General features: G+C 43.6%; 1 protein-coding gene across 1 annotated transcript in view; it reads right to left on the minus strand.

The window, feature by feature from the left end:
• LOC102306051 (sodium/glucose cotransporter 1-like) overlaps window positions 1–14,352 on the minus strand; it is a 26,105-nt gene that overhangs the window by 3,970 nt on the left and 7,783 nt on the right. The window contains exons 4-10 of the mRNA XM_042228481.1: window positions 5,155–5,235; window positions 4,865–5,073; window positions 2,035–2,170; window positions 1,810–1,917; window positions 1,577–1,727; window positions 1,333–1,501; window positions 323–538 (exon numbers count right to left, since the gene is read on the minus strand). Of these exons, the coding sequence (XP_042084415.1) occupies window positions 323–538; window positions 1,333–1,501; window positions 1,577–1,727; window positions 1,810–1,917; window positions 2,035–2,170; window positions 4,865–5,073; window positions 5,155–5,235 (1,070 nt within the window). The remainder of the gene's footprint in view (window positions 1–322; window positions 539–1,332; window positions 1,502–1,576; window positions 1,728–1,809; window positions 1,918–2,034; window positions 2,171–4,864; window positions 5,074–5,154; window positions 5,236–14,352) is intronic.

Raw genomic sequence — 14,352 nt, forward strand, 5'->3', positions numbered from 1 at the left:
GGACTGCAATTCCCCCCCCCCCAAAAAAAAAGTGCACATCTAAAACTGTGGTGTTAAGCAATGCGGTTGAAAAATGTGGGTGTGCCTAACTTTGGCGCTGGTGCAACTGGCAAAAAGCAAAAAGTTAGTGTAGAGCCCTGTAAGAGTATGTGTATACTGTTGTAGAGGTGAAGAGAGTGTCAGACAGGATCATGAGAGGTCAGGAGGTGTTGTAGATGTGGAGAAAGTATATGGTAGGGTGTCAATCAGCATGAATGGCTAGCATCAAGTACAAAATATTATAGGTGCATTGGTATCTTGGTGTCTTAAAATAAAAACTTACATGTTTGTCGTCAATAGGTTTGGTCATGAGAGACACTGCCAGCATGACGATGCCGGAGATGACAAACAGAATGAGCCCAAAGTAAAGGTAGTGAACTCCACATATGATAGTGGGACAGTTACTGGGGATAGCACAGCTACCTGTCCCATAAATAAACTCTGTAATCATCCTGCTCAAGCCCATACACAGCCCAATTATGAGGCCATAAAATGCACCCTGTGGAAAGAAAGAAAAAAGGACAAATATTACTTTATATCGAAATACTTTTAAAAACTTTAAAGGTTTTAAAAATGGTAAATAAATACAATATAGTAAAATAGTAATAGATAGCAACATATATATGTTTTATATAATATTGTGTTTGAAGAAATAGTTTTGGATAAATGCTTCTTGCTAAAAGTGAGATTGAATCAGCGCTACATTTGGATGCATATTGAACAGGAAGCTGGAATCATGATTCTTACAGTATATTAACATACCAGCATTTGTAACTCTTGTTAGCTAACATGCATCCTGTGTACATGTACAGATCCAAAATATAAAAAATGTGTCTACAAAAAGTAGTTGGACAGTTCATGAAGGAATATTTACCACTTTTGCCCAAGTGTAATACTATTTTTTGGTCAGGACCTACTGGGATGTCTGGAATGATTAAACAATTTATTAATTGAACTTTTTCAGTGGTTGTGGGTGGAAATAACTACTTTTGCCAAGAAGCACTCTGACAGCTCTATTTTATTCCCAGTCCATCTACTGAGCCGAGCTATGAACTATTTGTCTTATTTTTCTCTACAGACTTACAGATTGGTTTAATCATTTATCCCTAACACTCGGCATAAAAAGTTTTTCCCCAAGCGACAAATGACAAAAGCTTTGCTCTTGATAACATTTTCCTGACTAAATCCCAGAGGTATGTGAAGGATTCTTTCACTGCACAAAACGACAGTGAAGAACAGATTTCTTTCTTATTTCATGAAAAAGTCAAGCAAACACTGAAGGAGGCAACTCACAGTTTCATTGACACGTTTGCAAAAAATGGCAAGCAAGAAGACAGCTGCAACAGGTGGGGCAAGGTAACTGGTGATGGATTCAGTGTAGACAAAGAGTTGACCACTTTGGGATCCCTGCACCATAGGAATCCATGCTATGCTCACACCAATCAGGGCCAAGATAAAAACTCTGTACAAAAAATGCAATCAGTCATGCAATGCAATCATTTTTCTCATTGCAATCAATGGCAAAAATGTGTTTTACCTGCCAGCAATCATGAGTTCCTTCTCACTAGCAGAGCGACGGATTCTAGTGTAGATGTCCATGGTGAAGAGAGTACTGGCACTGTTGAAGATAGAGGTAAGGGAGCTCATCAAAGAGGCCAGCATCACAGACAGCATAAGACCTCGCAAGCCTGAAATAGAGTAACAGATTAAAAAGTAGAAATATAAAAAAATCTGCAATTATTAAAAGTTAATAAGACAAAGGTCACCAACCTTTAGGCATGAGTTCCACGACCAGTTTCGGATAAGCAATGTTGCTGCAGCCCACCCTGGTCCCACAGTGTTTTTCACATTCATCTGGATCCACACATGCTACCACATCTAGATTAAAGGCAAGAAAATCCACAGTATTTCAGTTTATCACAACTTTAAATATACCAGTAAGCTTGCTACATAAGTTACATACAACAGACTCTTAAAACCACACACCACACTCACCTGTGTACAGGATCCTGCTAATCATCCCGGGGAAAACCATGAGGAACATGGGCAGTATCTTCAGGTATCCACATAGGATACAACCTCCTTTCACATGAGAGAGACTCTTGGCAGAGAGGCAGCGCTGCACAATCACCTACAATTAGGAAACAATTGTAGTACAATTCAGTGGTGGTAAGCAACAAAATACATTTACTCATAGAGCCAGATTCAATGTGAAGTATTGCAACAAGCTGAGAAATCAGACAGCAAGAAACTCACAAGGAGGCACTGAATCTTCAAATACTGCTGTAAACCCTACAACTCCAAAGGCTGTGCTCTTTTATTCTGCATTTAAAAAGCATACTAACACTGTACTTCCAGCCGGTTACCATAACAGTAAACATAAATTTCTTAAATTCAATATGAAACACAGTGTTCCAGAGGCATGATGGGAAATTACATTTAGACACTCCCACACTCCACACAGCCCTCACCTAGGTGGTTAGCTGTCCCCAACAACCCACATGTCTGTGTCAAAATCTTTGAGATGTTGGGGGAGGTGACACTGTCGTTGAGTCAGATTAGAAGATTTCTCAGTGGTCTCTCAAGTTGGGTTGAGAGTCTAGGGTTAGTGCTGGAGCCCTGAGTGCATGACAGTCACGATGGAGCACAACCACCCTTTTCTATTCGACCAGCCACACCATGTAAACCACATCTGACAGTCTGTCATACACATTGCAGAGTCCAACGCACTGGCTCATCAGTTTAGGAGAATTGCTTATCTTTCTCTCTAGGCTGAAGGCTCACACCTGCTCCCCAGGTACAAGACCTTTCACCCTGAATCATACAGTGAGCATGTTTCTGCTGGGAACTTGCACCTGGTCAACTTATGAGGTGAAACCTGTGACTGAATCAGAATGCAGTTCAATGGGTTGAAGCTGAACATCACTGGATGCATTATCTACACTGCAAGTGAAAAGAGATCCATTTCACTCTCAAGTGATTTTAAGTCCTCATATCACCTTTAAAACTCAAGGGCTCCTAACACGGAAGAGCATCAGTGGAGGTGATCGCTTGATGCTATGGTTTCTTTCACTGATGGCATCTGAGTAAGAATGCTGGTCTTCAGTTGGCTTGAGACCTACTGGATATTTCCTCCTATCAAAATGTTCACTGGGATCCTGGCCTTATAGTTTTCTATTAGATTCATTCATTCATGAACATTAATAGCAAATTCAAGACTGGCTTTCCACTCGACATCTGTAGGACACAGTTGCAGCAGGGAAGCCAGTTGAAATTGGAGACTCCAGTGAGAGAAGCTAACATTTTAAAGGGAAATAGTTTTAGCCTGGAAGGTTGCTTTTAAAATAATCAAAAGACACTGGAGGGAGGATCCATTTTAATCTGTTTGATGTGGATTTATTGTGATAAAAAGACTGGTATGGAAATTGTTGATGTCCTGACTTTAAGAAGGAAATGCCTACTCTGGAATTAGCAGGTAACCAATGAGACAAAATTGTTCAAGACTTGGAGGGGAAGGGCTTGAGGGTGCAAGCAGCTGGGTGTGACCTGTGTGGTTCCCTGCCTCTTCCAATTAATGGAGGGTATTAATCGCCAGCTTCACTGTCCTTGTATGCTTACCTTTTCATCTTCTCTCCTAGCTCTACCAGCCTGCTACACCACGACACCAACACTAAGGTTCACCTTTATGGATTCTGGACACAAAACCTCTCAGGATTCTCAGCCACACTCCAGGGAGTACCACCAACCGCACTACCTGCCTGCCCTGCTGCTATCACCATCCCACACAGGGGCCTAGAAAGCTCAGGTCATTCCTCTGCCACCCACTCGGACCTCTGCCTCCCCCTCTGAGCCTAAACGTCTTTCTGCCCAAGTAAGCCACTCCGACACTCCATGTCAGTAGTCACTATAACCTCTGGCCCAAACTATGCACCCACCAACACCTTTTCTCTCTCTCTCACTCTAGTGCGCACCGCAAGCACCACAACACCAGTCACTGCTTATGAAATGTTCTGTTATGTTCTTCAGGCTGCCACGCAGGATTCTCGGCCTTGTAGTGTACTTTGTATCAAGCCAAGTTTCTAGGTTTTTATTTTGCCACCACACTAGAGCCCAACCTTATACACAGTACATTGGCACAATGACAGAAACTAGCCCACTGAATGAACAATGGGCTATGAGGTTAGTTTCTTGATCATTAATATGCAAATTGTTATGACCATTGATCAAAGACCATTGATTAAAGACCATTGATCAATAGCCTAATTGCCAAATAACTTAATTGAATTCTGTATCTTTGTAAATTATGTTCAGTTCTTTCAAATAATCTTTTGTTATTGAAATGACTTTACACGTAAGATTAATGAGGAAGATCTATAATCACTCATCTACCTGCTTTCCCGGGCATTCGGTATATTCTTTACATCCACTTCCCACATCAGACTGAGTCCTGACATCCTTGTTCTAGTCCAATCATTTTCCCCTGCCCTCTCCTTGCTACTCTCCTCTCTGCATACTTTTAAATCTCAGTGCTTGTCTGTCATTCTGCCTTTATGATTCCTATTCATGCAGCCCAGGTCCTCCTCATCTCTGCTTCACCCTGTTTACTCATAGCTGGATCCAAGACTCCATCTGCATTTTCTTCACCACCTCTAGGTTACATAACTTAACTGAATTTCTTCCAATTGTTCTCTCCTTATTTAAATTCAGTCTAGCATGAATATATGAACACACCGAGGCAATCAGCTGAATTTGTCTCGGTTTTTGACTACAGACTGGTTGCTGAAAACTGCAGTTGAGCTGCCCAATGCTTATTTGCTTAACTCACCTGATCAGTACAAAAGTACCAGATAGCCTGAATAGTGAGTCCAAACACGAGACCAGGCCATGGGATGTCTGCTGTAAGTGGATCCCTGAAGAGATGGAAGGAGTCTGGCCGGGGCTCATAGCAGTTTGCACTGATGTTACCCGTGATTGAGGGGACAGCTTGCATGTAGAGTTTCTCAAAGTTTTCATATCCCTTCACTTCATTAAAAGCTGAGGAAAATCATGTGAATTAGATCAACTTTTATTTAAACTTTCCAACAAATAATTTGTATGTAAAATTTTTCATATTACCAAAGCCCATCAGAATGAATGATCCAATAAGCATGATAAAGGTCTGTAAAGTGTCCGTGTAGATCACTGCTGCCAGTCCACCTTGGATAAAATATATGATGTTATCAGTCTGTGAAAATCTTCACTTCATCACTTGAGATTTTATCAGCACTAATATACATAAAAAAGTCCTCTTCAATAAACTCATCATGTCATTATGTAACTACGGTGGCCCCTAGAGACAAAGCACGTACAAACTCCAAAACACTTGCAAATACAAAACACGCAAACTCCAAAACACTTGCAAACTCCAAAACACTTGCAAACTCCAAAACACGCAAACTCCAAAACACATGCAAACTCCAAAACACTTGCAAACTCCAAAACACATGCAAACCCAAAACACATGCAAATTCCAAAACACAACGGAAGTGCTCCAGGACGCTAGGGGCAGTGTTGAGCTATTGTTACCTAGTAACTACACAAGCCAGGACGTACCAATGGCTGTATCTCAATTCAGGGTCTGCAGCCTTAAAGTACGCAGCCTCAACGATCCTCAAGGGCCGCGTACTCAAAGACCGCTAAGGCCGGAAGTGCGAGGCTTGTGAAATGGGACGGTCTAGCCTCCGTTGCGCTGCCCAGGTTGCCTAGCAACCATGATACTAACAGCTGGAAACGTGTCATACAGCTTTGTTTGACAGAAATGAAGGAGAAAATCTTTTGTTCATTTGTTTGTTTGTTTCTACATGAGCTTTGATCATTCTCTGTAAGATTAAGCTCAGCTATTGAACGGCGTATATTTTAAAGTAAAGGCTTTAAAACCAAGTTAGTACAAACGTCACTAATGTCACATAACTTTGCCGACATGTGGCCAACAGTAATGTTTTAATGTTCTTCGTTATTAAACATTTGCACATAAATAAGTGACATAATATTCAGTACTTACTTAAAGTTTACTCTTCGGGCGCCCCTCATCCGCCGTTTTTTTTTGGCAAAATTATCCACACCCACCGCCGCGCTATGCATTCTGGGATATGTTGGGCCACGAAGTCTACACTGCCACAGCCTTAAAATTCAGGGAAATGAAGGACGCATTTCAGGGCCGCATTTCGAGCAGCCTTTGAATTGGGACAGCCTTCGGCGCGCCGCTGTGACGTAATCGGCCTTGAAATGCGTACTTTAAGGCTGCAGACCCTGAATTGGGATACAGCCAATGACCGGATTTGGGCTGTATCCCAATTCAGGGTCTGCAGCCTTAAAGCCGCATTTAAGGCGATTATCACACTAGTGATGGTAAATTTGATTCTTTTTACTGAATCGAGTTTTAATGAGTCACTCACCAAAGTGAATGGTTTTTTTGAGTCATTTGATTCACTGAGTCAGTTGACCAGAGAGTGCAAAAAATGTACATTTTCACTCAAACTTAATTTGTTTCTCTTTTCATGTAAATCCTACTGCTAAGATGAATGATTCTAAAAGAAAACAACTATTTTATAGAGCAAAAAAGAGCAAAAACATTTCTAAAATTAAGCAATTTCCTATCAAAATTGCTTAATAAACATTTATTTTTTTATTTTTATTTTATTAGTATTTTCCTTAAATGTGTTAAATATATATTTTCTCATCTAAATGTCCACTGAGCTGTGAGCCAGGGGGCGGTAATGCGCCTTAACATTGGTTGCCAACCAAGAAGAAGAAGAAGCTGTGAGCCAGGAGGGAGGGGGTGAGTGAGGCTGTGTCCCAATTCAGGGTCTGCACGCTTGAAGTACGCATTTTAAGTGCGGTTACGTCACCGCCACGCGACGACGGCTGTCCCAATTCGAAGTGTACTTCAAATGCATACTCCAAATGCGCCGTCGATTTCCCCAAATATCAAGCGTGGTCCGGTGCACGCTTCGTGGTCCCATATATCCCACAATTCATAGCGCGGCGGTGGGTGTGGATAATTTTGCCGCAAAATACGGCAGAAGGGAGCGGCCGAAGAGGGTTTTTTTTTCCAAACTTTATTGAAATTATAAAGCGAACAGTCAGTCATTCCAGTTCAGTTTGTACAGTAGACATACAAGGCAAATAAGAGTAACAATATACAGTACAATGAAATAAGAAGGATAAATAAATAAAGGATAAAAAAGAAAAAAGGCAATGCTCAGTGGCTAGTGGATCTGAGGGCAGACCACAGCGACCTCCCTGAACAGGGTCCAGTAACCATCACAGTGGCAGATATCCAAGAAAGGGTCTCCAGTATGAAGAGTTGGACAGCACCAGGGCCCGACATGGTTCACGCCTACTGGCTAAAGAAGCTGACTGCACTCCACGAGCGTCTGGCAGCACAAATGAACCAGCTGCTAGTTAACGAGAGACACCCGGAATGGCTAACCGAAGGTCGGACGGTCCTGATCCCCAAGGACCCCAAGAAGGGACCGGTCCCCTCCAACTACCGACCAATAACCTGCCTCAGTACTACATGGAAGCTCCTGTCAGGCATCATATCGGCTAAGATGAACAGGCACATGGGTCAATACATGAGTGGGACACAGAAAGGAATTGGCAAGAATACCAGAGGCGCAAAACACCAGCTACTGGTAGACAGAACAGTCAGCCGAGACTGCAAGACCAGACTGACCAACCTGTGCACTGCCTGGATTGATTACAAGAAGGCCTATGACTCAATGCCCCACAGCTGGATACTGGAATGCCTAGAATTGTACAAGATCAATGGGACCCTAAGAGCCTTCATCAGGAACTCAATGGGGATGTGGCGTACAACACTAGAGGCCAACTCCAAGCCCATAGCACAAGTCACCATCAAGTGCGGGATCTACCAAGGAGATGCTCTGTCCCCACTGCTGTTCTGCATAGGCCTGAACCCCCTCAGTGAGATCATTAACAAGACTGGCTACGGATACCGACTACGGAACGGAGCAGTTGTCAGCCACCTCCTGTACATGGATGACATCAAGCTGTATGCCAAGAGTGAACGAGACATCGATTCACTGATCCACACTACCAGGCTATACAGCAATGACATTGGAATGTCGTTCGGACTGGAGAAGTGTAGTCGGATGGTAACAAAGAGAGGGAAGGTAGTCAGAACTGAGGGGATTGAACTACCAGAAGGCAACATTGCAGACATAGAGGACAGTTACAAGTACCTGGGGATCCCGCAGGCGAATGGGAACCATGAAGAGGCCGCTAGAAAAGCTGCAACCACCAAGTACCTGCAGAGGGTCAGGCAAGTCCTGAGGAGTCAGCTGAATGGTAAGAACAAGATCCGGGCCATCAACACGTACGCCCTGCCCGTGATCAGGTACCCTGCTGGGGTAATAGGCTGGCCAAAGGAGGAGATAGAAGCCACTGACATAAAGACAAGAAAGCTCCTTACCATGCATGGAGGGTTTCACCCCAAGTCCAGCACCCTGAGGCTGTACGCTAAGCGGAAGGAAGGGGGCCGGGGACTGGTGAGTGTCAGCACCACAGTCCAGGATGAGACAACGAACATCCAAGAATACATTGGGAAGATGGCCCCAACTGACCGAGTGCTCAGTGAATACCTCAGGCAGCAGAAACCCAAGAAAGAGGAGGGAGACGAGGAACCATCATGGAAGGACAGGCCCCTGCACGGTATGTACCACCGGCAGATAGAGGAGGTGGCTGATATCCAGAAATCCTACCAGTGGCTGGACAAAGCTGGACTGAAAGACAGCACAGAGGCACTAATCATGGCAGCACAAGAACAAGCTCTGAGACAAGATCCATAGAGGCTGGGGTCTATCACACCAGGCAAGACCCCAGGTGCAGGCTGTGTAAAGATGCCCCAGAGACAATCCAGCACATAACAGCAGGGTGCAAGATGCTAGCAGGCAAGGCATACATGGAACGCCATAACCAAGTGGCCGGCATAGTGTACAGGAACATCTGTGCCGAGTATAACCTGGAAGTCCCGAGGTCAAAATGGGAGATGCCCCCAAGGGTGGTGGAGAATGACCGAGCTAAGATCCTGTGGGACTTCCAGATACAGACGGACAAAATGGTGGTGGCTAACCAACCGGACATAGTGGTGGTAGACAAACAGAAGAAGACGGCCGTAGTGATGATGTAGCGGTTCCGAATGACAGCAATATCAGGAAGAAGGAACACGAGAAGCTGGAGAAATACCAAGGGCTCAGAGAAGAGCTCGAGAGGATGTGGAGGGTGAAGGTAACGGTGGTCCCCGTGGTAATCGGAGCACTAGGTGCGGTGACTCCCAAGCTAGGCGAGTGGCTCCAGCAGATCCCGGGAATAACATCGGAGATCTCTGTCCAGAAGAGCGCAGTCCTGGGAACAGCTAAGATACTGCGCAGGACCCTCAAGCTCCCAGGCCTCTGGTAGAGGACCCGAGCTTGAAGGATAAACCGCCCGCAGGGGCGTGCTGGGTGTTTTTTTTTATATATATATATCATAATAATCTGACAATACTATAATATTGGCCATATTATATTTACATTACCACAGTGAGATGACTTTAGTCTCATGAACAACATTAAGCTAATTGTTATTTACTAACTAATCTTAAATGACTGTTCAGCACAGAAATGAAGCCCAACAATCATGTTTTACAGTCCAGTCCAGTACAGTGGTCTCAGCCTCAGATACTCAATTACCGTATTTTCACGACCATAAGGCGCACTTAAAAGTCTTAGATTTTCTTCAAAAAGTGCGGCGCGCCCTATAGCGCGGTGCGCCCTATGTGTTGTAAGGAGGACGTAGTAGAGAACACCATGAGAACGTTAAAGGGTGAAGTGTGGGCGTTGATCGTATATACCGGGACAATCGCACATACCTGTATAAAAGAACAGGTATGTGCATTATGCAGGACATCGTTGTTTTAACAACCCTGAAAATGGCAAAGAGACACGCTTACGAAGCACAGTTTAAACTGAAGGCCATCAGCTACGCGGAGGAACATGGAAATCGAGCAGCGGCGAGAGAATTTAAGATTAACGAATCGATGGTTCGCAAATGGAGGAAGCTGGAAAACAAGCTCCGGCAGGTCAAGAAAACGCAGCTGAGTTTCCGCGGACATAAGGCGAGGTGGCTCGAGTTGGAGGAAAGACTCGAGCGGTGGATCATCGAGCAAAGAGCGAGCGGGAGAAGCGTTTCGACGGTCACCATTCGGCTAAAAGCAGTTTCACTTTCACTTTTTATGAAACGGTGCCATTTTTCCATCAGGACCGGGACTACGGTAGCGCAGCAACTTCCAGCGGATTATAAGGAAAAGCTGGCCATCTTCCGCTCCTACTGCAGCAAACACATCGGCGACAAAAACATCCAGCCCAGCCACATCACAAACATGGACGAGGTCCCGCTCACTTTTGACATCCCGGTGAGTCACACTGTGGAGAAGAAGGGGACCAGCACAGTAGCGATACGCACAACGGGGCACGAAAAGTCTTCTTTTACTGTTGTGCTTGGCTGCCATGCTAATGGACAGAAACTGCCGCCTATGGTGATTTTTAAGCGAAAGACTTTGCCTAAAGAGAAGTTTCCAGCAGGAATCATCATTAAGGCAAATGAAAAGGGCTGGATGGATGAGGAAATGATGAAAGACTGGCTGAGGGAGGTGTATGTAAGGAGACCAGGTGGTTTTTTCCACGCATCACCATCGCTGTTGATCTGTGACTCTATGCGTGCCCATCTCACAGCCGATGTGAAAAAACTTGTGAAGCAAATGAACTGTGAGCTTGCTGTCATTCCGGGAGGCCTGACAAAGGAACTCCAACCGCTGGACATCGGTGTGAACCGCCCGTTCAAAGTAAGGCTGCGAGCGGCCTGGGAGCGATGGATGACCGGTGGAGACCACAGTTTCACTAAGAGTGGAAGGCAGCGCCGGGCGAGTTACGCCACAATTTGCCAATGGATTGTAGATGCTTGGGCTAACATGTCTGCTGGCACTGTTGTTCGAGCTTTCGCAAAAGCCGGCATCGTTTCCGAGGAGCCGCACGGCACGGAAAGTGACTCTGACGGTGAAGACAGTGAACCTGGCATGTTTGATGGAGATTTAGCGCAGCTGTTCAATTCAGACACAGAGGATGAGGACTTCGATGGGTTTGATTGATGATAAAAATGTGAGTACCAAACTTTGTTTTGCTCCTGCTTTATTTTTAAATATGCACACTTGTATGCTTGTGTGTTGTTGTTGATGATGACGATTATTGGTAATAAAAATGTGAGTACCAAACTCAGTTTTGCTCCTGCTTTATTTTTAAATACGCACACTTGTATGCTTGTGTGTTGTTGATGATGACGATTACCGGCAATAGAAATGTGAGTAAGGTACCGAATTCAGGTTTGCTCCCGCTTTATTTTTAAATACGCATACGGTACTTGTATGCGCCCTATGGTCCAGTGCGCCTTATGTGTGTGTTAAATACAGTAAGGGCACACATAACTGAGACTGCGCCTTTTAGCACAGTGCGCCTTATGGTCGTGAAAATACGGTAATCAAAGTGATGTCATGACAAAAATGAAAGACCAACAAAACATTTTTTCTCCTTCATTTCTGTCAAACAAAGCTGTATGTAACGTGTCTCGCGGTTAGTATCATGGTTCCTAGGCAACCTGAACAGCGCAACGAAGCGTATACCGTCCCATTTCACAAGCCTCTCACTTCCCCACTTCTCGTACTTATAGTACGTAGTACGTGTAGTGCGCGTACTTCAAGCGTGCAGACCCTGAATTGGGACACAGCCTGAGTGAGTGATTCGTTCGCTCTATGATTCAGCACAGGAGGGAGGGGGTGAGCGAGTCCTGAGTGATTGTTTACGCTTACGATTCAGCACAGGAGGGAGGCGTTAGTGAGTCCTGAGTGATTCGCTTAGGCTTACGATTCAGCACAGGAAGGAGGGGGTTAGTGAGTGAGTGATGTCGTTGCTCTATGATTCAGCACAGAGGGAGGGGGTGCGAGTCCTGAGTGATTCGCTTACGATTCAGTACAGGAATGGAGGGGTGAGAGCTAAACTTTCAGAAGTAAGTACTGAATATTATGTCACTTATTTATGCGCAAATGTTTTTATAATGAAGAACATTAAAACATGTTGGCCACATGTCGGGAAAGTTATGTGGCATGTTTGTACTAACTTGGTTTTAAAGCCTTTACTTCAAAATATACGCCGTTCAATAGTTGACTTTAATCTTACAGAGAATGTGATGATTTTGTGGATAATTAAAGTCAGTCATATATCCACAAACACAACAAGCTGAAAGTCAGTGATGCTGCTCGGTTTGCAGTCCTGAATATCACGGCACAAGCAGGATTCACTGCACTGTTAATGTTAGCTATGTTATATTGCTGCCTCTGTTCGGTGGTGTCGTTTAACGTGTGTTTGAAGAGCTGACGGTTCACTCGTTAAGCTGAAAGAAAGATGCTTTAATCACAGCAGTCACACATGTGTCCACTGTACCATCTGGGAACTCTTCTTGTTTCGTAATAACACAAACACTAAATCCTCCTTCTTTTGTGCTGTTTTGTAGCAGTGTATACACCTGAGACTGTCACCTGTCTGTCTGTCCTGCACTCTCTCTCTTTTTCTTTCTCTCTGATTGTGTAATGTATTTATGTATTTATAAGTCACAGAGGTGGGACCAAGTCATTGTTTTGCAAGTCTCAAGTAAGTCTCAAGTCTTTATCCTCAAGTCTAAGTCAAGTCAAGTAATGTCAGGCAAGTCAGAGTCGAGTCTCAAGTCACTGGTGTAAAAGTCCGAGTAAAGTCACAAGTCTGAAATTTTGAATTTCAAGTCCTTTCGAGTCTTTAAAAAACAACGAAAAAAGCATGTTGCAGTTATGCTAAATGTAAATATTAGACCATGTAATTTTTAAATCTGTGTTTTTCTCAACACATGACAAAATAGTGAACTTAGAAAATATACACAAATTGTGAAATTGCACCTCTTTAAAATGCAGCTCAATTAAACCTAGCTCCAAGAATAATTTTCACCGACAGTTCTGAGATAAGCTGCATGTTATTCTTGGATGCGGTTGTAGGACCGGCTTTAAAATCGCATGACAAAAATATCATACACATTAAAAAAAAACTGCATCACCAACGTAGCCTGGACAACATTTGCTAGTTAGATGAAGTCAGCTATCTCATCCTAGCATATTTATATGCATATTTATAATTATACGGTTCTTGGAGTGAGTGCATACACTCATGAAGTTTAGTAACTTCAGGTCACTGCAACAAGCCCAGGTACAGTTTACCGACGGATGGGTACAGGACCTTGAAATGCACCGTGTAGAACGAAAGACCATCGTACGTATCATAAGTTTACCAGTCTCACAAATCGTCTTCATAAATACACATTCGTTAACCGTTTATTAATATAACCTTTGAGCTCAACGTAATTAATTAGTAGTGGAAATAATTTCTGGTACGCGTTACAGAAATGTAGCAGTGACAATAATACTGTATGCTGTAATCGTACTGGGCAATTAGTGATACAAAAAACCTGTTTTATCCTGTGAATAAAAGTATATGTTTTTGTCAATGTACCATAATAACAGAAGCGAAACGCAATATTGTGTCAGGACAATTCACTATTTATGCACAATAAAAATAAAGGAGCATAGCGCGACAATTTCTGTTCAGCGCCAGACTTGCTTGTAACCTATATCACCAATTATGTTATGAAAATGACGTATTAACTACTAAAAAACACTGACCTTGTGTAAATGCTTGGAGCAGACTAACCTGTGAGCTGGAGGTTCTGGGACGTTATATTTGGTCTTTGAATGGCTGCAATCCAGGCCACCCGTCGCCTCTTTGTTACTTCGGAAACATGGCTCGAACAATTTCTCTTCAACGACGTAATCCGATAACAACCGATCTCTTTACCCGTCGGCTTCCCGTGGCTGTCATGCGACCGGCTATTGCAGTTAATAATACAACAGCTTCTTGACATTTTTGTGTTTCTTTTTATCGCTGTGTGACTGATTTCAATTGAAAGCCTGCGTGCGCTAGTACCCTTGCCACGAGTTCCCAGAATCCTTTGCGGTTCTACCCGTGAATGACGTCACATTTTCAATCTCTATATAATATGCATGTTAAATTTTATATTTGGGGTAAAATATCAAGTCTTTTCAAGTAAACCGGTTCAAGTCCAATTCAAGTCCCAAGTCATTGGTGTAAAAGTCCAAGTCAAGTCACAAGTCTTAGAACATTTTTTCAAGTCACGACTGTG

This window comes from Haplochromis burtoni, unplaced genomic scaffold, assembly GCF_018398535.1.
Source record: "Haplochromis burtoni strain Fernald_Lab_line unplaced genomic scaffold, NCSU_Asbu1 Contig_325, whole genome shotgun sequence".
Taxonomy (NCBI): Eukaryota; Metazoa; Chordata; class Actinopteri; order Cichliformes; family Cichlidae; genus Haplochromis; species Haplochromis burtoni.